Here is a 24,414-nt window from a genome sequence, read left to right as displayed (position 1 = left end):
TCATCTACAAATATGCTGGACACAGTAATCTGTGTCCAAAAAAACTGTACGCAGTACCCTAGATCTGGGCCCACCAGTGCTGAACAGAGAGGAAGAATCACTTCCCTCGGTCTGCTGGCAATGTTCCTACTAATGCAGCCCAGTATGTCGTTAGCCTTCTTCATAACAAGGGCACACTGTAGACTCATATGCAGCTTACTGTGTCTAAGATTGCCAAAAAGGTCCTGATCAAAGATGGGCTGTAGTCATCTTTCCAAAAACCACTCCTCCTCCTACTAGAAATCCCTTCTCCCATCCTTACCTGCTGATGCTCAGCAAATTTACAGTGAAAAAATATTGTCATTGCAGCCAAGGCAAACTCCCAACCACACTCCCCTGTTAGCTGGCCTGGTACCACTCACTGTTCTCAAGCTGGCTTTCTTTGATTCCAGCCTATGCTTTGGGAAAATCTGGAGAGAAAGACTTCTAAAAGGATGTGAATAAATCTAATATTATGAAAATATTTCTTGATATATTCATTACATCAAGCTAATATTTACACTTCCTGGCTCTTTTAAGCTATATACATTTATCTTTATATTTTAAATAATATTTTTGGTCAAGTAAAATCTTAGAAAAATCTTAATGCATTTATCGTAACAACTAGGCTAAGGACAGAAGTTACATGTAAACTGGTTTAAGTCATCAGAAACTGGTTTAAATCTGTAACAGAACAGAAGTTTAGTGCACATAAGCCAGTTCCAAAGTGGCTAAAACTAGTTTAAGATAAACCTGGTTGAATATAGTATTGGACTTAACTGATCTGGGTCAAACTGGTTTATGAAACTTCTGTCCCAGACCCCTTCCTGGATCAAGTTAAATCACAGTCCCCCAGCATCCTAGCATGCTTTCCAGCCCTGGACTGGGCTGGGCTGGGTGGTCTGCTCCAGCAGAGAAGGGTTGGGGAGGGGAAAAGGCAGGGACTGCCCCCCGCCAGGCAAACCCCAGCTCTAGACTGGTTAAACTCCACCTTCCCCCACAGAGCTGCCCTGCCCTGCCCTGCCCTGCCCTGCCAAACTTACTGATGGCTGTGACTGTGGACTAGACATCCCAGAGGCACTTGGAAGCAGGAAGAGTAAGTGATGAGCAACCCTGCAGAGTCCCACTGCTGTGATTGTGGACTGCAAATCCCAGACACCTTGGGGGCAGCAGGAAGAGGAAGTGAACACACAGCCAGAGAGCCATGCGCTAGTACTTGGTTTAATGACCTAGTGCTCTGCATATTACTTCTAACCTGAGGCACTGCAGGCATGTGGCTGCATTTTCCTGAATCAAAAGTAAATGTCTGCTCACTTGTTAGTCAGTTTAATCTCTGCAGTTTAGACTAACCTGCAAAGACTGAATCAATTCAGCTTTGGGCTTTTTGATGGGGTGTACTTAGCTCTAGGGTTCGGTATTTGACCAGTCAAATAAAGTTCAGTCAATTCACCAGTCAAATATTGGTCAAAAATTGTAAAAACAATTATCAATACGTCCAAATAATACACAGAAAAAGCACAAATTTTCCATTAAGAAATGTGTAAAAAAAATTCATATTTCTGTCAAAAAAACTCCAAAATTGTAGTTTTTCTTGTAGAAATGCTAGAATCCTTGACCAGTCAAAAAATATGCAGTCACTTAACCAGTCATTGAAAATATTTGTCCAGTCAATTGACTGGTTTGCTAACCCTAGTAACAACAAAGATTCTGGATCACTACATATAAAGTGATACGTTCTGAAAGTGTGGATTATAATGAACACAGGCAGCTTACATACCTGTTACAAGATTTTTTTGTAAGCTATCCTTTAAAATTTCAAAAAACTTGTCTAATATAACAGGACCTCTCTTTATCTTGGATATATATATACTTGACTCCATTAACATGATATCTGAATACTTCTCAGTCCTAATATGCTTACCTAATCTGGTACAAAAGGGTCTGTTTTACAGAATGGAAACCAAGGCATTATTAGAGAGACTTAGGGCAAGATCTTCCAGTACATTTAAATATGGGATTCTTATTAACTTAGGCACCTCAGTGGGTGTTATGTGCCTAAATACATCAGAGCTTAAGTGATTCATCCAGAAAGATTGCTGTTGAAGCAGCTCTCCCACATCCCAGCTTCACACCCTCTCCACTGAATCTTCCTTTCCATTACAATTGTTTGGTATATTCCATATTATTTCATATGCCAACCTACTATATAGCTAGGTTTAGACTAATATAGAGTGCTCATAGACAGAGTGGTATGGGCTCAGCTAAACTGGGGCAACATCGTGCTTTTTGTAATACCCAAGCAACTTTGGGCCAGATCCTATTCAGTGCCTAATTAGACGCCTAAGGGTGACCTTTTCTTGCTCAAATCCCCAAAGAAGCATTAACTCACCTGCTTTTGTAGCATATCATCACATTAGTTTTAAGATGAAATCACAGGAAACAGCAAGAAAGAAAATGATCTGCCCACTTTTAGTATAAACCGTTCTCCAGAAATATAAGCAGGGATCAGCTTAGATCTCAGGAAGGCGCCTAATAGGTGGAGTGGGATCTGGCCTTTTAAATATAAGCCCGCTCTTCATCTGGGCCAAATTCAAGGAATTTAGGTAACCTAGTAATTTTTAGTAGGAATTTATGAGGGTTTCCTCGGTTATCCTATGTGTGTCCTACTTGTATTTTCAGTATCTATGCAGAGGCTTATAATAGAACTTTACCCTCATACACACCTAATTTACCACTTCTCCTGCCAATTGCTGCTGATTGAGAATTTTTTAAATCCTTGCAGTCTTATGAAAGACCCAGTTTTGAACTCTACACACACAGTAATTTCTCCCACTGGCCTCATGCCCAGTGGCTATTCTACCATGTTAAAATATTTTCATTCTATAGAAAGATGATTCGGTTCTTCTATGCATAGTCTTACATTTATAAGCAGGTTTCCTCCTATGAATCAGAATCCCCGGAAATGCAATAAAATGGGGGAAATGTGGCAGGTGGCACATAGGAAAAAACAATATTGCAGAACAATGCAGAATTTTGATCAAATGCAGCAGGTCAAATCTCTGCTCTTGCAGTGTAATGAGACCCATTAAGCACAGGACTGAATAGAAATTAGACCCTAATGCGTATGGCACAGCACAGGTAAGGTACTGTGAGACCAGACAGAAGTGCGATTGCAAAAATTATCCTGGGTGTATTCACGTAGGGAGTTTTCTCATATGAAGCATCTTTTAAAGGAGGATCTATGCTATCTTACTGCCTGAGGAGAATTTATTTAAATGTAACAGCTTCTGAAAGAATCATAATCCCTTCCTTTAAGATCATAGCTGTGAAACCTTTGAAGCACCTGAGATCTAGTTCTTTTGCATATGGTTGAGCATATTTTTTATCCTTGTATCGTTCTTTGGGCATGTAGATGAGCAGATCTGTCCGCAAATGCACAAAGGCTGATATAGTTACCTTTCCAGTATTCCAGTGTATTGCTGCTAAATATGTTTACTGCTAGTAGGGCTGACACACGTGAGTTCAAGTTCTCCGGCAGTAGGATTGGCACATACGAGTTTCAGTTCTTAGGTTCTGTGAACAACTCTTACAACCTTTCTTAATAAAAGAGGTAGAACTATTTTATCACTTGGTTGCTACCAAACATGAAATTACAGTAATGATTGCAAAACCGCTATGCAGTCAAAAGAAGCTATGAAAAGAATCAACAGACAAGCAACATAGTGACTTCCCAGATAAGAATATTGAGTACAGCCTTGAAAGAAACTGGACAGAGCTGTTAACTTCAAGGATTCTGCTTCCAAAGATTTGCAAACCATTGATTTGCATTGTATGGTTACAATTGGAATTACTGGGACAAATTACTGCAGGCAATTAATTTGTCCTGATTACTCAGAAGCAGGCAGTGGGATGTAGGGAGGGAATGGAGATACCAGGGGCTGTGCAGATAAGTGTAACAGGGCAAAAGCTGATATAGAAACAATCTAGAGGCAAAGTCTATAGCAATTTACTGCTTCTAGGATCCCCATGTGGAAGGTGGGTGCACTAGATATGCACGTTGTTTATTTTACTGTCTAAGAAAAGTTTCCTTTAAAATGCTTTTATTCTAAATAAATGATACTTTGTTTTAAGGAGGCTGCTTGGTCACTGATTACTTCTGTCAGCCCCAGAAGGAACAGAATGGTGGTCTGGGCATATATCAGACTTGCTGATGTAAAACAGGGGTGATATGCAGGGGATTGTAATCCAAGGCCTGGTACAAAAAGAATCAAAAGGGGTGAACTCAGGGGACAGAGAAGGGGACAGAGCTAGCGTTGACCCCAGAATTGTGACAATGAATATACAACACAGATAGGAAAACTAGAGGAATCATTTTTCAGTCAGAGGAAATGCATGTATGGTTGAATTGCAGTGGCAAAACAGTAGCCCTAAATCCATTCTTATCTGTGTTTGATTTGATGAATTATCAAGTCCTGAATAGTTATTTGGATATATCAGTTTCATAGGTTTTTATGGCCAGAAAAAGAATCATGTAAGGTGATCTCCCATATAAGAGAGACCATTGAATTTCACTAGTAAGCCCTGTAAAGGAGCAGGTGAGTGAGTGTTATAAAACTCAGTCATTTGTACCTCTAACTCAGGTCTTGTAACTGAGGACTATAGGTGAGGTATAGCTAAGAAACACAACGGAGTGTGGATGACTCTGAAAAACTGGCAGGGAAGAAACTGAGCATTCATACTTTTCAGCAATGCTTTAAAAGATACATTCTTCTCCAGGACATTACCTTGAGCTGGAAAGCCCTGGCTATGTAACTTCTTAAATAATATGGTAGCAAGAAGCCGGTTATAACCTTTTCTGCGGTATTCTGGAAGGGTATAACCATGAATCATGGTGGCAAACTGGTCAGTTAGACCCCAAGAGATGGGCTGTCCATTGTCATCCAAGACACAGATGCTGGGGAAGCAGCAAATGAGGTTAGCAAGGTACCTCCGGCATTGCTCAGTGCCTCCCCGTGACCAGGTTTCACTGAGCAGGCTGGCATGGGAGATGTCCAGGGAAGCCAGTCTCGGTGCTGGGTCCATCCTGGGAAAAGTACAGGAAAGCAATTGGACACATTATTGGAAAAAAGGGGCATCGGTAACCACTGAGCATGGGAGTTTTAAGCCTCTGAACCAGAACTTCCTAGACCTTAAATGCTGGAGGCTGCTAGTGAGGGGAACGGGGGGAAAGTCCTGGTCATACCCAGTTCAGTCTCCCTTTCAGTATCCACTCCACAACTGACAGACACGGGATACAGGACAAGATGGACCTGTGGTCTGAATCAGTCAAAGGCAATTATATGCTTATGTTACTTAAAGGCATTAGGAAGTTATAAACCTACAGTTCTGAGAGCAAAGGCAATTTAAAGCCATTGTTCTCAATATGAATGGGTTTCCCATTACACTGCAAAAAAAAAAAAAAAAAAAAACAGAATAAAAGAAGATTGGGTAAGCTAGGCTAGCTGCTTGAGAGAAATAGTGCCATTGCTGCTGGTGAAGTCCAGTTATTATCTACCCAATGGCCAAGTAAGGATTATGCTTGAGCCAAGTGCAATCTAGTAGTCAATGCACAGGTTTTAAATGTCCTTCAGGCATGATTTTAATTATAGCATTTTCAGCACAAGAAATGTTTGTTGGACTGCACCAATCCAGAACCCAGTAGAGGGAGCTGGAGATGTGTCTGAATGAAACTTCAATCGTAGCGGACACATAGCAACATGCCTTACTGTCTCTTAAAGCCAAATGTATACAATTCTCTGTTCTCTTTCCCTCCATGCCTTGGATGTGGGGGACAGCTTTGGGAGTGCTCAGTGAATTCTGAATCCACTACTGAGAAATTACATCTAGGAAAAAGAAAGCCTTTGTTTCTTATGAACACTGCAAAATGTTGCTGTCTCACAGACATCTAACCTATGGAGGGACCATGAGAAAAGATAGGCTCCAAAGTGGTGTTGGAAGGTCCCTGTGGAAAAATGCATCTATTTTTTAACATTAGGGCATCAATAAAAAAGGGAAAGATGAAAAGAGAACAGACTTCTGGAACTCATGCATGTGACAAGAGAAGAGAAAGAGGAATGATATTTAATCTGGAAGATACAATAGCAGAAGAGTGATATAGGTCAATAAAAAGACTGGAAGATGGATAAGAAAATAGAACTTTTACACCTCCAGCCCTCCAACTGTGTTAGTTTTCATGTAGCATTTGGTTTAATGACCTAGTAGTCTGCATATTACTATTTCAATAGCAGCATGGAAGGATGCAATTGGACATACTGAAGTCTGACGTCTGGCAGTGTGTCAGGGTCTGGGTGGATAACCATCTGGAAGGAGGATACTTTCACATCAACCTGCTTAGACCTAGCAACAGCTTTGGATGTTTCATATATTCCTGCCTGGAGCCCTGTGTGTACAAAGAGAAATATGGGACATCAAGGCTTGAATTCATTTGTTCATCTGACGTCTTTAAAGGTCTCGGTGTTATTCAAAATGTCCGCCCCCTTCTACACCTTCTTCTTGACTTCATGGATATCAAGGCCAAAAAGGGCCATCACAGCATCTACCTAGGATTTCCTGCCCAGTGCATGTCAGACCCTCACACAGTAATTATATCTCTAGCTCTTGCCTCCTATTGAGTTATAGTATGTTTTTAGAAAGACATCGAGTCTTGATTGTAAGATTTAAATGGGCAGAGTATCCACCTGACCCCTAGCTAAGTTAAACATTTGCACATCATTTCTCCTCCGAACTTGTCGAGCTTCAGCTTCCAACCCCTGGGTCTCATTATGTCTTTATTTACTGGATTAAAGAGCCATCTACTACTGTCATGTGACATGTTAGTTAGCCAAACAGTCTCTAGGGATCTGTGGCTTTAACTGAGAACAGACTATGAAAAAAATAAACATCTCATGAAACAAGGATTTGGACCCATATAACTGAAAGCTGAATTTGACCAAATGACAGAGAAACCTACAGGAGGCATGAAATGCAAAAGCCAGGACGGTTGTGCCTGACTCACTTCTTTCCTGCATCCTGCTTTTCACATCTTTACAAGGAATCCTTATCCCAAATGCAGTGGCAGGGTCTATTTTCCCTTAGAATGTGTTACATCAGTTTATACCCTGTAGCTGAAAGATCTGTCCCCAGTCGATGGTGTCTCTCTCTTCTAGTAGCTCCCGGTAAGCCTGTAAGTCTTTGTAGAAAACTGCATATGCATTGGTGTAATGGTCACGGTCATCCACCTCCTTCTGGATAGAAGAATAGATTAAATTGCTAAGAAACATTCTTCCTTTACCTTTTATCTAATAAATCAAAGCTCAGAGATATCCCAACCAAAGATCCAATAATCAGATCTTCAAGGCTTCTCGAATTAAAACATTCTTTTGGGGGATTTTTATGGTGGAAAGTAATTAAGTAATTCCACAGTGAATGTCAAGATCAGGTAGAAAAACTGAGATATTCATTGCTATTCGTATCCCTGCAACAGCTTATAGTTGTGTAGGACGAAAGACCTCACCTTTCCAAGGTGACCACCTAACCTGAATCCAGTGGCAGCTTCTTAAGTCTCCTGGATATTGGAGTACTCTGGGTGCATTTTGCTGCCAGCTGCTTCTGGTCCCTTTCTCTGTCTTGTAGAGATGGGCCCAAACCAGCCCTGGCATAAACAAGAGTCCGCTGATGTTACTGGGCATCACATCTACTTCCAGCAAAGATTAATTTAACCTGCTACATTTATCTCTGCAAGTCCCACTAATGAGAAACACATGGGTTCCCAGGACTGAGCCAAGGACATGTCTACAGCACAAAGTTACCATGGCAGGAGGGAGCATGCTCAGAACACACTGTGCTGCTCATAGGTGGCAGAAGGGGGGAGCTAACAGGGATTAGCCCCCCAAACATGGGGCAGCAGTACGGCCCCGTGAGCTTCTGGCAGCTGCAGGAGACATGGGGAGGGGCACGCACACAGCAATGAGAGAGGGAGTGGGGCTGGGGCTAGGGCAAGCACTGCACAGCCGGGGTGGGGTGAGGCAGGGCATGGGACACAGCTACGAGCTGTGGGGGCACAGTCCCACGGGGTATGGGGGGCATGTCTCTGCTGCTATGTGTACCCCAGGAGGCAGTGGAGCGTGTGCCCCCAGATCTGCACAGGGAAGGGCAGGCTACCACTGCAGGCTGGGACTGGGGTTGCACCACTCTTCCCAGCGGGGTGGGGGATGGGGGGACTGGGCTCGGCTGTGCTTGGGGCAGGTGGCAGTGGCGCTGGGATGGGGGCTATGGGTGGAGGAGGCTGCAGCCACCCCAAATTCACAGTAGCCCCCCAAACCCTCCTCCCAGCACTGCCGCTGCCTGCCCCAAGTGCAGCATGGCCTAACCCCGCACTGGGAAGAGCGCGGCACAGCCCCGGCCCCAGCCCAGTGGCAGCCTGCCCTGCCCCATGCGCAGATCCAGGGCACATGCCCTCCCAGGGTGCCTGCAGCAGCAGGAGCCGCCACCCCCTCCCCATGCCCCCACGGCTTGCAGCTTCATCCCATGCGCTGCCCTGGCTGTGCATGCCTTCCCCCCACTTCCCCCACACTTACCTGTTGTGGGGGCATGTGCGTGCATGCATGCGCACGATCAGCCCCCCCAAATAATTTTTTCTCCCTACACCTATGGTGCTGCTGCACACCAGCCACTCCCCTGAACCAGAAGCAGTGTAGTCATTTTCACAAAACTGCAGGTGAGCTAATTTACACAACTTCTGGTTCAAGTAGCAACACGCACCGATCATTGTTGCATGTTGAAGCATGCTGCTGACTGCCATGGTAAGCTTGTGGTGTAGCCATACTCCACAAAGTGTTAGAGAGTGCAGGTTTTGCTCTGTACTTCTTCCTCAGGGTCGTATGCCCACGCAACTCTTCCAAGATGCTAATAGAAGAGACGGTCACAACAAGATCCACATCTTGTAAGCGTCTCTGGAACTTGGACTAAAACCAGTTGGATCTACCTCCCTCTGTCGCCGGGTAATGACAGCTTTGAAATCTGGCCATGAATCCACCACCACTTCCTTCCTGAAGGGATTCCCTCGGTTTATGTTCATCACAGCTCCATAAACCTGCCAGATAAGAAGCAAAGATAAAGGCTTGAGGCTTACCCTTGGACACCCAGCACATACAGCCATCCAGAGTGACAGAATAAGACTCTGAAACAAACCCTAGGCTGCAGCCAGATGTGCAGGCATGTCCAGTTTGTGGTGCCGCACTTACATGCAAACTTGCATGCACAGTGACCACTGGGTTACACTACTATCAGATGATAGCTTCCCTGACTTGCATAACTAGTCCTACGCTAGTTGTGGGAGAGGTCCTGTTCTTAAGGAATGTCAATTTGGGTTTCTAAACGTTACCAGATGGACAACTCTGGAGACTGAAACTTTACATTTTGTGTGGCTCCACAAACAGCACACCTGGAACGTTAAAACGTGCCCTGCACTGGAAAATTGCAGCAGAGGGGCAAATTTTCTACTGGGGAATCCCGGTAGCAAAAACAAATGGCACAAAAAAACCAGCACATGTACACTCCTCTCACGTGCATCAGCAGACATGGAGGTTTGGTCCTCCTGCGAGATGCTGTGGCTACTGGCCAAAGCATCTCCACTCCTTTAGTTGTCCCCTGGCTCCTCCAGCAGGCCGGGAGGCAGGAGAAGTGGGGAAAGGGCAATTTCCCTGAAACAGGGCAATTTGCCCTACACCAAAGCACACATGCAAGGGCATACACTGCAGCACAAATTTGTGCTGCTACTATTTTTGCCACTGCAAGTGCACACCCCTGCATGTGAGGATGCACCCGTACTCTCTGTTGATCAGCCACAAAAAGGAAAAGCCCAACCTATATACACTAACCACTGGGTCATACCCAGTACTATCAGATGATAGCTTCCCTGACTGGCATAACTAGTCCTATGCTAGTTGTGGGGGAGGGGAGGTCCTGTTCTTAAGGAATATGAATTTGGGGTTCTAAAAGTTACCAGATGGACAACTCTGGAGACTGAAACATGATATTCACCCCCAGGACAAAAACTGTATAACGCCCAGAGGGGTGGTTAGCCATCTTAGTCTTAAGTCAGGCAGAAGGCAGAGCAGGCTGGCACCTTAGGGCACGTCCAGATGAGCGCGCACATGCATTTCCCTGGGGACAAACAGCAGTGGCACATAGTTGTGCTGCTGTCACTTGTCCCTGGGGAATGCAAATGCAGGCATGCTCTGGCGCACAGCAAGTTACCCTGGGTGGGGTAGGGGAGGCTGGAGCCAGCACCTGAGCTGGCCCCTGCAGTCCTACCTGAGGTCCTAGGGGCATACTGCAGCTCCAGCACTGGTGATCCAGGCACATGGAGCCTGGCCGGCAGCTAGACTGTGGCTCCAGCCAGTCACGCTCTGGTTTTGGGTGGCATATGCTGCTGCCATGTGCACAGCCTTGCATTTTTTTTACGTGGGTTTTTTTTTTACACCAGGATGTCCTGGCATAAAAAACCCCCACTGTGCTGCAAATTAACAGTGCAGCAAATACCTGCATGTGCAGCGTGTGTGGTTTGCAGTGCTTGTCCGGACACACCCTTACAGACTAACTCATTCAGAGATCCTAAGCTTTCATGGGCAATGTCCTACTTTGTCAGATGCTATAAATGGACTTGCAGAGAGCAGGGGTACTATATAGAAAGGAATAAAATCATTTAAATACAAGGAGATGGGGAGCAAAGGGACGGAGAGGCTGGGAGAGGAGAAGATAAGTTGAAGAAATCAGAAGTAGTAAACAAAGCAATTCATCCATTGACAGACATAGGGGTTATAAAAATAGTCCAGGTCATGTGAATTTGAGCTCTTAATCCAGACATAAGAGTTATAAAAACTAGTCTAGGTGATGGGATAAGAATCCAGAGCAGGGCTTCCCAAACTTTTCTTCAGCATGACCCCATTTATGGCCCCATTTCCTCAGCATGGCCCCTCACTCCCAACCCACAGCTCCACGCCCACGACCCCATCCACTGATGTTGTGACTCCATTTGGGGTTGTGACCCACAGTTTGGGAACCACTGATCTGGAGTCTCTTTGGAGAACATAATTAACACAACCCACAATCATCATTGTGGATGATTTCTTGTTCCACAATTTCCCATTTGGGATGGAGTTTACACATAGGTGACGTGTGCCTCCTGAGGCTGGGGAGGCACGGCGATGGCAAGCCAAGTGAGGACCATCTGCAGGCGGCCATGGTGGTGTCAGTGGTGGGGGGGTGTCCCCCCACAGCCAATCGGCCGGTGGCATGCCCGGAAGTGCCAGTAGCACTTCTCGGAGTGGGGAGCACCAGCACTCTGCCTGCCCCCCTGCCCATCACTTTAGCCAAGAGTGCTCGCTCTCAGGAGGTGCACATGCACCCCCTGTGAATGCCCTATGTGTCACCTATGGTTTTAGAAGTTTTGTTGTTTAAGAACAGTTACTGTGAGGTCAGTGATGGAATATCTGGGGAGGTTAACATGAACGCCACATGCCCCTGGAGGCTGGGGGGGCATGACAACTGCCCGCAGGCAGCGGTGACGGTGGGGGTGTGCCGGCAGTGAGCTCCCACAGGCAGCCACGGCAGTGTCAGCAGCAGGGGTCGGCCCACCAGGGAGCTCACACAGGCAGCCACAGGGGTGTCAGCAGTGGGGGGGCTGGGGTGGCAAGCACTGACTAGAGGTCAGTGACCACCCACAGAGGCCACCGGCAGTGGCGGTGACAGCCAGCGGCGATTGGGGACTGCCTGCAGACACCGCCAGTGGTGTTGGCAGCAAGAGGGGGGTGGCGAGCGGCAGTTTTTTGCAGGGGTGCACTGCCAAGCTCAGGGGGTGCGCGTGCACCCCCTATGCATCACCAATGGAGGTTAAAGTGTTCGGCCACTGGATTTTGTATCTTTCTGGATTTGAAGCCAAATCAGTATAAAAGGAGCAGTAATTGCAAAGAAGTTTCACCCCACCCGGCTTCCATCTTGCATAGCATTCTGATTCCCCAAACGAAATGGCACAGAAAAGGTGCAGATTAGATCTGTGTTACCTTCAGGGATTCAGGGAAGCTCCACATTAATATTTTTTCCAATAGCTGTAGCTTTGTGGAACATTTCAGTACTGGCATCTTTCCAAAAGCATTTAGGAGAAGCCTGGGTAGAAACAGATATGAAGCAGCACAGGGTAGCCAGCTGTCATTACAACAACATGTGGGGAGAGGCTGACTAAAGCAGATAATTGCACACTCTGTAATAGATAATTGCTCTGGAAATACCTGATAATCACCTACTGCAGAGTATTTGTATGAAGTTCCCGCCGAGAGCCGCGGCGTGGGGTTCGGGGCCTTAGGAGCCATAGTCGGTGGGCGGGTACTTGTGACGCTTGGAGTGGAATCAGGTACTGACGCGTTTTGATTAAACAAAAAAGGTTGTTTACTTACACTGCTCGTACAGTGCAGGCCAGAAGCTTGCTTCGATTACAGTTGCAAAAAGGTACAGGGGTCAGGCAGAAATTACAAAGTTCGTTTGGTTGGTCTGCAGAAGTGTTCGGGGTGTTCGGGCCGGCAGTCGTCTTACGTCTCGGGTGGGGGTGTGCTAGGCCCCCTTGGGTCGGTGACGGGGAGTCCTTAGTGGTTGATCAGGCCGCTAAGTTTGCTCTGAAACATGCATGGAGTTTGCTAGGCTCCACAGTGTACTCAGAGTTCTCCACCAGATGTATGTGGAGTTCTCCAACTTGGGCGGAACTGCTTCAACCTCTTATACGGCTAGCAAGCCAATCGCTAGTCGCCATGTGTGAATAATTTAGAACTGGCCAATAATAATGTGAATTTGCATATGAGTGGCGAGAACTTTTTTTCTAAACTGTAATTTTCCACTACTGTAGCATTTGGTTACTTGGTTCAGGCATAGCAGAATTCTCCTCCATGACCTAGTTACTGCCACCAGAATGATTGACAGCAAAACAATGCCATATGTATCGAACCCATGGAATTTTCCTCTGTGCTATACCAATTCTCCTCTGGGCTATAGGCATCTAATTAATGGGTTCTGACAGAAGTGTATTTTGGGACTCAAATTTCTTTGTCAATAGAGTGGATTTAGTGCTACATTTGAGAAGGAAGAATGTCTAGTGGTTAGAGCTGTTGACCCCCCCCTCCCCCACTAAAGTAGATTTGGGGATCAGAGGGTTTCTTTTGGCAGGCCTGTGCTCATACAAAATGAGTCCTTCAATGGAGCGAACATAGAAGCAAACTTTATTAGAATTTCTAATCGTGACTATTGCTAGTAAATACAGATTATATATATATATATATATATATATACACACACACACACACACACACACTTTTCTGTTCCAAGCAGAAATAAGCAGTTTTAGAACTGGGAATATCTACATCTTAAAATCCTGAGAATGTCTAACTGATGGCTAACCTGTTTGGGAGATCTTATAAATTCAGAGACAATGTTCCAAAAAGGCATTGGATCTTCATTAAGTCTGCAGACAGGAACTTCAGCAAAGGTGCCAGAGGAACACATCTCAGAGCGCTGCGTCCCTCTTTATGCCCTCCTCAAACAAAGGCTTACAACATTACTTAATAGAGACTTTGACAAATATGGTCAGAAAGGAGATGCTCGTGTGTTTTCCTGTTGGTGCAGCTAGAACACAGACCTGAACCCTTAATCAAGATACAATATCCTAAGGCAAGCTAGTCTTTTCAAGAAGTTTCTTGCCTATGACTTAGGTCCTTTTCACTGCTTCCCTTAGAATACAGGCTAAAAAGATTCAGTCTTAACACAGAGTTAAATAAAACACTGCATCAAAACACGGAGAAATAAGCAGTCGATTTTCTGCTCCATCTTGCCTCCGGTAAATCACAAACAGAGCAGATTCAGGAAGAGGCTTAAGTCCTTATGACCGATATATGGAAAGAGACTGGCATTTACAAACCTTCACCTCACCATGTTGGTGCCTAAGTCTCTATGGGCATCTTTACACATGCTCCAGGGGTAGGGAACAGGGCACTTTAAATAGAGGGGGTCCGAGAGCCACCCTAATTAAAGTGCCCGCAGCATCTCATGTTATCAGCGTCCTGTGCTTCAAATGGTGGCAGGGCTGCTTTATCTAAAGCTTGTTCGATGAGCTTAGTTAAAGTGCCCCCTCTGCCATTTTGAAGGCTGCTGGAGCATGTTAATTAGCACGCTCCAGTAATTACAGCACTTCGGAGCAGTGTCCCTGCACATCTACAGGCACCCTATAAATACTGTAAGCAACTAAACTGCTGCTCTTACTCAGGTATAGAGTCATAAGTCTTGACAGAGATAAGCTGCTTAGCGCCTAGGTCACTTGGAGGGCCTGATCCAGTAGGTGCACTCAGACCCCGTATGCACTCAGACAACCAAGCCAGAGCTGGTGCCTTCTTCTTTACTATTACCAAATAGCTCAGTGATTAGAGCACTCAACTGGGGTGTAGGAGATCCCGATTGAAATCTCTCTTCTGCCTGAAAAGATCTGAACTCACATTTCCCACCTCTTAGGGATGTAACCAGCAGGTGATGGGGCTTCCTGGGGTGGTTCTCTCTCAGCCCGTCCTGCTGACACCCCACTGGGCATATCTACACGAGATGCTTTGCTGTGCAGCACACTAATTTCTGCGCAGTAAAGCATCACTGTCTACCCGTGCATGGCAATTAGGGCACAGTAGACAAATTTACTGCAACTGCTGGATAGTCCTATCAGATACAAGCGGTATCCGGCAGCACAGTAAAAAACTGTGCTTCAACACACATATAGACAATGACATTGAGATTAGTTTACGCTGGCTCAAATTGAGTCAGAGTATGTTCAGCCGCATTAATTGCACATGTAGACATGCCCACTTTGTGTAAAATACTTAACTAGGCAATAAGCCAGAGAGAATGACAAAATATGGCTCAAAAGCCTCATTGTTAGGGCACTACTCAATGGGCTGAAGTCTCTGCTCCACTGAATATTCAATACAAAATCCCATCTGAGCATCCTAACCACTGAATGCTTGAACAATAGGAACATAGCCGGAGCACTAACACCACCTTCAATGTGGAAAAATGGGCTTCAACACCTAACTTAGTTCAGAAGAGAGCTCATCACGGTGAAAGCTGAAGAATTAGGCCCCTGAATCCCTACTCTCTCCTCAGTTGAACACACCTACATGTGCCATTAATGTGCAGCAATAAAATCTGGAGGTTATTGCCCAGGAGTTTATTGTTCTCAGGAAGCTCCCAGGGGCACCGTTTACACGTACACCCAGACCACAGCACATTGAGCCAGGTCAGAGCAGCCCAGGCTTGCAGGGGGGTCAGCCTGCCAGCCTGGGGCTGCTTCGACTGGGTTCAGTGTGCTGTGGAGGGGCTGGCTGGGGCACAAGAGTGCTTCAATGTAGGGATAGCCAGCAGGCAGCCCTGAAACACCCTCGTGCCCCAGCATGTACACATGTGCTGCTGTGCATGAAAAAACTCTGCAGCAGGGCACTATTTGTATTTACCAATACTACCCTGCTGCAGAGTTTATTAGATGCTGAGACATTTACTGAGAACCTAATAAGGCAGCTCCGCAGTAAATGTCTCATGTAGATGCACGAATATTTCCTATTTGCTAACTTAATCCACTCCCTGCTTGGTGTGCGGTGGGTTTTGTGAACGTTATCCTTTGGTGTGTAACTCTCATTTTGGGTAGGGAGCCCAGGACCCTAGCTCAGGGGAATTTCAGGAAGCTGCCAAGTGCCTAATTTATAGGCTGTGCAATGCCCAGCATTGTGACATCTAAATCCTCCTTGTGGTTTTCCTCCTATGATTTCTTCCCTTAGCCTCCCAGTAGCTCAGATCCTCATCTCTAACAATGGAGGTAACAGAAGTGCCTTGCCCGGTGAGGTGCTGCAAGGAGACATGCTTTAAAGATTATGAGGTGCTCGGGTACTACGTAATAGGGATTATGAAGAAATCTTCCAGTAAAGAGGTGATTTTCATTTGTCCTCGGAACAAGTAATTCAGCAGCACAATCTGCCCTGCCAGTATTTCTCACTCAGTATAGAGATGGTACACATCCTGGAGTAAAATACAGTTTAGACTGTGCATGTGATCAATCCTGGTCTTATGGTCACAGTTTAATTACATGTCTTCACTTTGTGGCCATTCAGGATTTCACGGCAGGGGTAGAAGTCCTTCCCCCAGAGGCCATCCCTAGATCAGCTGGGCCAAAGGAGAAGCTTCTTTTGCACGGCAGGCATGACATTGCATACAGCAAAGACAAATAGGACAACTAGGCAATGAACACAAAAGTCAGTGAAATGAAAAATATTTCAATAAATATCTCTTTTTACTGCCAAAGAACTTCTCAGCTTTTCTGATAGTTTTTCTGGATAGATGTCCCTTAAAATGCAGGGATCAAACCCATCTGCCTTTTAACTTGTTGAGGTAAATATAAATAATTATTATTCCTGATGTCTTTGAAGTTCTTCCCAGGAATAGTCAGCTTTTAGCTTTTGCTTTCATTTCTTGATAGCCCTGGTATCTTGTACAAAGGATTCACATTAACATCAGAGCCCATGCTAGTCTACATGATTTGAAGAATAACTGCAACATTTTTTTAAACGCTGGGTGTTAGACCCCAACTCCATTTCCCTATTACGTAGTACCCAAGCACTTCATAGTCTTTAAAGCATTTCTCCTTACAGCACCCCGCTGGGCAGAGCATTTGTTACCTCCATTGTTAGAGATGAGGAACTGAGCAACTGGGAGGCTAAGGGAGGAACCCAGGACGCCTGCTGGGCCTTGCCCTGGTAGGATCGCGATGATCAGTCCCCTCCAAATGTGTGTCGAATCCTGCCGACTACACCAAGATGTTAGACCCCGCCTCTATGTGGCGCCCAGTGACTAGGGAGGCGACGATCCAATTGCTCATGGGTCCTGTTACACATTAGCCAGAGCAGGCAGGGAGCAAACATCAGCACACATTGCTCGCAACAGCTTTATTCAGAATGGAGACAGCTTCGGACAAGGGTCCCTCATACACACACAGCCCGTGAACCAGGGGACCTGCACTGAACAATAGTTTTTTCCCCACGTTTATACACTTTGGTTTATATTCATTAACATTCATTCCACCTCTGTCCCTTCTATGTTCCACCCATTTCTCCTCCCATCTCAAGCTCCGCCTCTATTTACTGTTTGCGTCATTAGCATGGAATTGCCTATGCATTTCATTCATTTACATGTCTTTTTGCTATGAGTGCATGTCTAAGACCTTGACTCCTGCTCTTTGGTCAATGGGCGGACTTTGACCAAAACCTGGAAGCTTCTGTAGGCTTCTTCACCAATCCCCATTCACCTTTTTGCATATGTTCATCTCGGATTCTGTTACCAGTTACATGTTGTTTTTCACATTCCAGTCTGTTTTTCTATCCCAGGTTGTACCATCTTCACATTCCTAAAACTTGACCTCATTCACAGCATGCAGACTCACTTGAAAATGGTTGACACAGTTAAGATGGTTACTTAGCATAAGCAAATGGCTGGCTTAGATATCACGCTGCCTTGTGGTCAGCAGCTCTGCTAAGCCACAGGTCATGCCTTTATTCAGCTGCAAATCCAATGCTCCCCAAAAATCCACATAGTGTTACCCTAACGCTGGGAATTTCTGGAAAAGAGGGAGCAGGATGTGCTGGCCCACAACCATCTTTAGCTGATTTCCAGCTATGATTTCTGACTTGTGAGTCTGAGATCACTTGGCAATGGGGTGAGTTTTTCTTATCAGTTACCCATGAGTAAATCTCACCTCTTATTCTAAATACCCACACTGCCATCTGTGAAGCTTTATTTACTCCACTGATTTATCAATACAGAATTTACTCCGTCTTTTGCATTTTGTAACAGGATTTTTTTTTCTCCACTTCGACTCAAGGCACTTCTCAATCCAATTGCAGGTAAACAAGGATACACATAATGCAAAGTAACGCTGTGACTGCCAACAAAAGGCTGAGTGAGTGCCACACTCAACAGACCAGCCAAGGGCATTGAACAGTAAAGGTACACACCAAAGGTAGCCCATCCGTACCCCTTTCCCCCAAGGTCAGTGCTAAGATATTTGAACAGACAAGCCTGGAGAAACATATGCTTGCACTACCGCTTATTCTCTATATGGCTACTGTTGGGACCCAGGGCAGCCGGCCAGCAGCCCTCCCTGACTCCCACCCGGGCAGTGGTCGGCACAGGGTCGGTCCGGGGGCCTTAGAAGGCCGTCAGGTGGGTACTTGTGATGCTCGGAGTGGAATTAATTAGGCGGACGCTTATCGGTTGTAAAGCAAGATTATTTACTCACGCCGTCAAGGTGGTGAAAGACGGAGGTCAGAGATACTTGGTTAGTTACAGCTTAGAGTTCATAGATCGGTCTGCATAAGTGGTCGGATAGAAATGGTCGGCGAGAAAAATGGTCGAGCTGGCAGGTCGCTGATTTACGTCTGAGATTGGGTTGAGTCGCGAGGGGGGCGGCACTGGCAAGTGATCAAATTGCCAGTTACTCTGACGCCTATGTCAGAGGTCTCCAGGTGTATACGGAGTCGCTCTCCCCCTCTTCTTCTTCTTTGCGGAAGTGTATTGGGGTTTTGTTTGTGTACTAGCCAATTGCTTTTCGCCACGTCATAAATTTAATTAGAATCGCCAATTATCTAGCGGTCTTCGCTAGGGTATTATCATAGGGTTACTCCCTGTTTTCTCTGACCAATTATAATGATTTATGTACAGCACAGAAGGCTAAGTTCTATTTCATGTTGGTGTCGCAGTTATAAATTTCTTTTTGACATGCGCAGCAAAAAGGCAGTTACTGGCAAAAACTTTTGTTAACCCTTAGTTAACCTAGTGCAAAATAAAACTGTTTTGAATGGTTTTACTTGCTTGTGACATGGGCACTACTTAATTTGGTTGTGACAGCTACTAGCGAGACTTCCATCATGCAGGACTATTAATCTGGCATTTTTCAAAAGCTTTAAAACCTTCCAATCTGCACCATCATTAAAAAAAATAAAAACTTTGTTTTTCCCTTTCCTTCATATGTGCACATCTCTACGCAGGGTGCTAAGTGAACAAGTGTCTCTCCTTCCATCTTTTCTCTATATTGAAGATGCAGACAGCTTCCATATCAGAATAGCTCTGCATCAAACTACATCAACCTTAGACGGGCCAAAGCTACCATGGAGCTGAGGATGGCAACCCAAGTAAAGACAACAAGAAATTGTTTTTTAGATATATTGGGAGTAAAAGGAAGGCCCAGGGAGGAATAGGACCCCTACTAAATGGGCAGAAGCAATTGGTGACAGACAGGGGGGACAAGGCTGAACTCCTCAACGAGTTCTTTGCCTCAGTGTTCCTAAGTGAGGGACACGACAAGTCTCTCCCTGGGGTTGTAGAGAGGCAGCAGCAAGGCACCAGACTTCCATACATAGATCCTGAGATGGTGCAGAGTCACTTGGAAAAACTGGATGCCTTTAAATTGCCAGGCCCGGATGAGCTCCATCCAAGGGTGCTGAAGGCACTGGCCAACATCATTGCAGAGCCACTGGCGGGAATATTCGAATGCTCGTGGCGCACGGGCCAAGTCCCGGAGGACTGGAAAAGGGCTAACGTGGTCCCCATTTTCAAAAAGGGGAGGAAGGAGGACCCGGGCAACTATAGGCCAGTCAGTCTCACCTCCATCCTTGGTAAAGTCTTTGAAAAAATTATCAAGGCTCACATTTGTGAGAGCCCGGCAGAGCAAATTATGCTGAGGGGAAACCAGCACGGGTTTGTGGCGGGCAGATCGTGCCTGACCAATCTAGTCTCTTTCTATGACCAGGTTACGAAATGCCTGGACACAGGAGGAGGGGTGGATGTCGTATACTTAGACTTCAAGAAGGCCTTCGATATGGTATCCCACCCCATACTGGTGAACAAGTTAAGAGGCTGTGACATGGATGACTGCACGGTCCGGTGGGTAGCAAATTGGCTAGAGGGACGCACCCAGAGAGTCGTGGTGGATGGGTCGGTCTCGACCTGGAAGGGTGTGGGCAGTGGGGTCCCGCAGGGCTCGGTCCTTGGACCGATATTCTTTAATGTCTTCATCAGTGACTTGGACGAGGGAGTCAAATGTACTCTGTCCAAGTTTGCAGATGACACAAAGCTATGGGGAGAAGTGGACACGCAAGAGGGCAGGGAACAGCTGCAGGCAGACCTGGATACGTTGGACAAGTGGGCAGAAAACAACAGGATGCTGTTCAACAAGGAGAAATGCAAAGTGCTGCACCTAGGGAGGAAAAATGCCCAGCACACCTACAGCCTAGGGAATGACCTGCTGGGTGGCACAGAGGTGGAAAGAGATCTTGGAGTCCTAGTGGACTCCAAGATGAACATGAGCCGGCAGTGTGATGAAGCCATCAAAAAAGCCAATGGCACTTTATCGTGCATAAGCAGATGCATGACAAATAGGTCCAAGGAGGTGATACTTCCCCTCTATCGGGCGCTGGTCAGACCGCAGTTGGAGTACTGCGTGCAATTCTGGGCGCCACACTTCAAGAAGGATGCGGATAACCTGGAGAGGGTCCAGAGAAGGGCCACTCGTATGGTTAAGGGCTTGCAGACCAAGCTCTACGAGGAGAAACTAGAGAAACTGGACCTTTTCAGCCTCCGCAAGAGAAGGTTGAGAGGCGACCTTGTGGCTGCCTATAAGTTCATCACGGGGGCACAGAAGGGAATTGGTGAGTATTTATTCACCAAGGTGCCCCCGTGGGTTACAAGAAACAATGGCCACAAGCTAGCAGAGAGCAGATTTAGATTGGACATTAGGAAGAATTTCTTCACAGTTTGAGTGGCCAAGGTCTGGAACGGGCTCCCAAAGGAGGTGGTGCTCTCCCCTACCCTGGGGGTCTTCAAGAGGAGGTTAGACGAGTATCTAGCTGGGGTCATCTAGACCCAGCACTCTTTCCTGCTTATGCAGGGGGTCGGACTCGATGATCTATTGAGGTCCCTTCCGACCCAAACATCTATGAATCTATGAATCTATGAACCTCCATATAAGACCAATAATGATGTATTCTTGGATATATAGCTACCCTTATATTATCAACTCTTGGTTTAAAAAAATATACATACACACAAATACGGATACAGTGCTGACACAAAGAGCACATGGATAGATAATTTACCTGCTGTCAATATTGTAGCTTGTTGTTCAGGCTTACAGTGATCCGTGTAGGGCTACAAGATAGCAAAGCATCAGCTCAATAACTTCTTTAATGTGGGGAACAATAGAGAAACTGGAGTGCTCCAAATACACTGGTTTTTCTGTCCTTTTGTGGGACCAGGAAGGAAAAAAGGAGCAATAGCCACACCTACCGAAAGGGAGGGGCTCATGTTGCATAGTTAAAAATAAGCTTCAAGAAGCAGGTTGAAGAGCATATCACTCCTGCAGGAGGCTTTCTCCATGCTCAGTAAGACATTTAATCTGACCATATTGGTATCAGCTAATGATCTGCTTTGCACATAATTACAATGCGCACTCCATCTCCTCATTCATACAACTAAGGTTGTTCACATTGTTCTCAAAGCTGGTCTTTACCCCCTATTGGAACAAGCAAACTGAGTTAAACAGACTTTCTCTTGCCACAGAGGAAACTGATCCAGCTGAGCAATAAAAGCAATGTTGTGAGAAAAAAGCATTTAGGTACCTTAAACCTCTTGTTTTCCCTGTTGCGTCCCCCTTTTCCTTCTCCTCCAAATGTCAGAAAAGCTAAATTCTAGTAAGTGCTGCTCTATGATTCATTCTGCTTGGGCCCAACTCCTCCTAGACAAAAGATAGAGCATCTTAAGGAAAACAACATTTCATACCTTACAGGAGGACACGTCTCAATGGCATTATATATCATCTAAGAGGAAGATTATACAACTCTGGCTCAGAAGTCATCTGCAGCTATATACAAGGGTTCCAGAAATTTGACCTTCTAGCCTAGCCAAGCTAAAAGAGAACTCAAGAAGAGGCTGCATAACCAGTCTAATGCTATCAGATGCATGGCAGATGAAATAAGGCTTACTAAACCTCACACATTAGTCATAGTATTCCTTTTGAGCCCATTAGAGACTGAGGGGTCTGCTAGTCTTACCTCGATACCAAATACTGCATTGTATTGCATTTTGCACCTCTGTTCCATCCCACACTCCCATTCACCATAACCTCCAAACCTCTGCATAAGCAGAGCTGGATACAACAATAAAGGACCCTCTTTCGTTATTGTTTCATGAAGCCATCAAAGGAGCATCTATTTGAATGACATTACATTTAACAATGCACAAACAGGCCCATGATGTTGTACAAGGGTTTGGTTTTAGTAGAATGCCTACTACCAAATCTCCAGTCACCAACATTGCTGACCACAGTACAGCAGCTTTCATCTGGAGATCTATTAGCACAAGAGACCTAATCAGATCACAACCGGAGGTTCTGCTCTCTGTACTTTTTGCCCTAAGAGACATGTTGAAATATCTCATCATCTTTTTTCTCAATACACCATATTGAACATAAGTCACTGATTTATAAATCTGAAACCAGTGGGGAACATGTTTTTCAGATGATTTGCTTTCTGGCTAATAACAGGGTATGCTGTTCTACGAACAGGTCAGATTGCAGATCCATAAACATTGACTCTTTAATGCAGCATTTCTCAACCCGTGGGTTGCGACCCAAAAGTGGGTTGCAAGACTATATGAAAGGGTCGTGAACAAACTTTAAGAAGGGATTCTCCTTTAAAGGAGAAAAACATGGGAAGCAGTGGCTTTTCTCTTGCAGGCTGGCATTGTTCCAGCCTGCGAGGGGCTGCTTGGGGTCCCCCCCCGCAAACTGCCCCACAAACTGGGGGGCTGGGTCTTGGGGACAGGGGGTAGCAGGTCAGGAGTGAGGGGCACTGGGTCAGGACTGTCTATTGATGTGTACAAGTGGGTCCTGGTACAAAAAAAACGGTTGAGAACCACTGCTTTAGTTGGCCATATTGCTCATTTACAAGAACCGTCCAGCACGATTCAGTGAATGTTTTGGGGAAGAACTGGTCAGGAAAACCTGTTGGAGACCAGTAAAAAGAGAAAGCAAAGCCCATGGACACTGAGCTACAGGTGAATAGACTTTTTTTCTTTTCTGTATTTCCCCAGCCCTGACACTGACTTAGTGTATGGCCTCGAGTCATTTAGTTTCTCTATGCTCATTTTTTCCCCAAATCCTTGTCCTCTTCTATGAAACACTTGGGAGATCTTCAGTTTGAAGACAGTAGGAGCATCATCAGATGCCCCTATGGCGCCATTGTTACTGCACTGTCATTTGGTATTTCCTTTAGGAAGTACTAAATGATGGCGCAGTAACAACTGTTACTGCACCCTGCTGGCAGCGCATGGATATTTTTAGCCATCACATCACTGTAGCAATGTGCTATAGTGAGGGAGCATGTCGCTATGATGACATAGCTGTAGCATCATGGTTTGTACCCACCGATGCTACATCGCCATAGCGCGTCGCTACAATGACGTAGTGTCTCGTGTAGATGTACCTTGTTAATTAAAATGAATATTCTTTTTGGATTCTATTTGCTAACACCCAATAGCTCCTCCCAAATTAAAAGACATCAGCACCAGACCTAATGATGTACTAGTGCATTCAGAGTGCCAGTTGGGATTGTTCATTAAGAGATGCAATGGGGCACACACATTGAAGACTACGTTGTAGTTTAGTTGAAGGATACTTCCAATTAAGTCTGCTAGAACACTTACATTTGGGCATACTCACATGGGAGACTAACTTACTGACATCGGCACATCAATAAAAGATATCTCAATTTATTAACTGACCAGCCGCAAGGTATAACACCACAACCAGTCCATAATGGAATAATTGGTTATAGAAATATGTGCTCATTTCCACTGCTGACCATAAATTTTGAAAAACAGATCAAGAAAGGTTAAAACACAAGCTTCATTTGGCCCACCCAATGCAAAGAAAATGTTCTCAACTCTACATTTCCCGCTCCTATACATAGGAACTACATGATGGTTTTTAATCCCCATAGGGTTCAAAAATAAGTAAATTATCCTCATTACCTCATTAAGAGAGATAAGCAGCCAGTAAGCAAAAGAAAGGTTCCCTGACAGGTCACTATCAAGTCAATGTCACTATTTGCCAGATGGGAATTTAACAGGGGAAGTACTTTGACATAACAAGATGCCTTAACAAAAAGACAAAGGCTGCTGGCAGATGAGGGGGGAAAAAAAGCCAAACACAAAAAAAAATGCACTTTAAACTCAATC

The 24,414-nt window shown here is 45.3% G+C and overlaps 1 protein-coding gene across 6 annotated transcripts; it reads right to left on the bottom strand.

The window, feature by feature from the left end:
• Positions 1-1,223: 1,223 nt before the first annotated feature.
• Positions 1,224-18,761, bottom strand: LOC132247629 (glycine N-acyltransferase-like protein 3). 6 transcript variants are annotated; one of them, XM_059720220.1, is made up of 6 exons: positions 18,422-18,761; positions 12,120-12,222; positions 9,041-9,148; positions 7,175-7,301; positions 6,331-6,457; positions 1,224-5,101 (listed from the first exon to the last, which is right to left on the bottom strand). In XM_059720220.1, exons 2-6 carry the CDS (start codon positions 12,195-12,197, stop codon positions 4,675-4,677), a joined length of 867 nt encoding a protein of 288 aa, XP_059576203.1. In that variant the 5' UTR covers positions 12,198-12,222; positions 18,422-18,761; the 3' UTR covers positions 1,224-4,674. The 6 variants fall into 6 exon arrangements, with proteins under 6 accessions (XP_059576203.1, XP_059576202.1, XP_059576205.1 ...); XM_059720219.1 differs by lacking the exon at positions 18,422-18,761 and adding an exon at positions 12,510-12,793; XM_059720222.1 differs by lacking the exon at positions 18,422-18,761 and adding an exon at positions 12,510-12,793 and having other exon boundaries at positions 7,175-7,298.
• Positions 18,762-24,414: the final 5,653 nt, after the last annotated feature.

Source organism: Alligator mississippiensis, unplaced genomic scaffold (genome assembly GCF_030867095.1).
Source record: "Alligator mississippiensis isolate rAllMis1 unplaced genomic scaffold, rAllMis1 scaffold_27, whole genome shotgun sequence".
In the NCBI taxonomy this organism is placed as follows: Eukaryota; Metazoa; Chordata; order Crocodylia; family Alligatoridae; genus Alligator; species Alligator mississippiensis.
The sequence above is the reverse complement of the archived record's forward strand: the minus strand, read 5'-3'. Positions and strand labels throughout refer to the sequence as shown.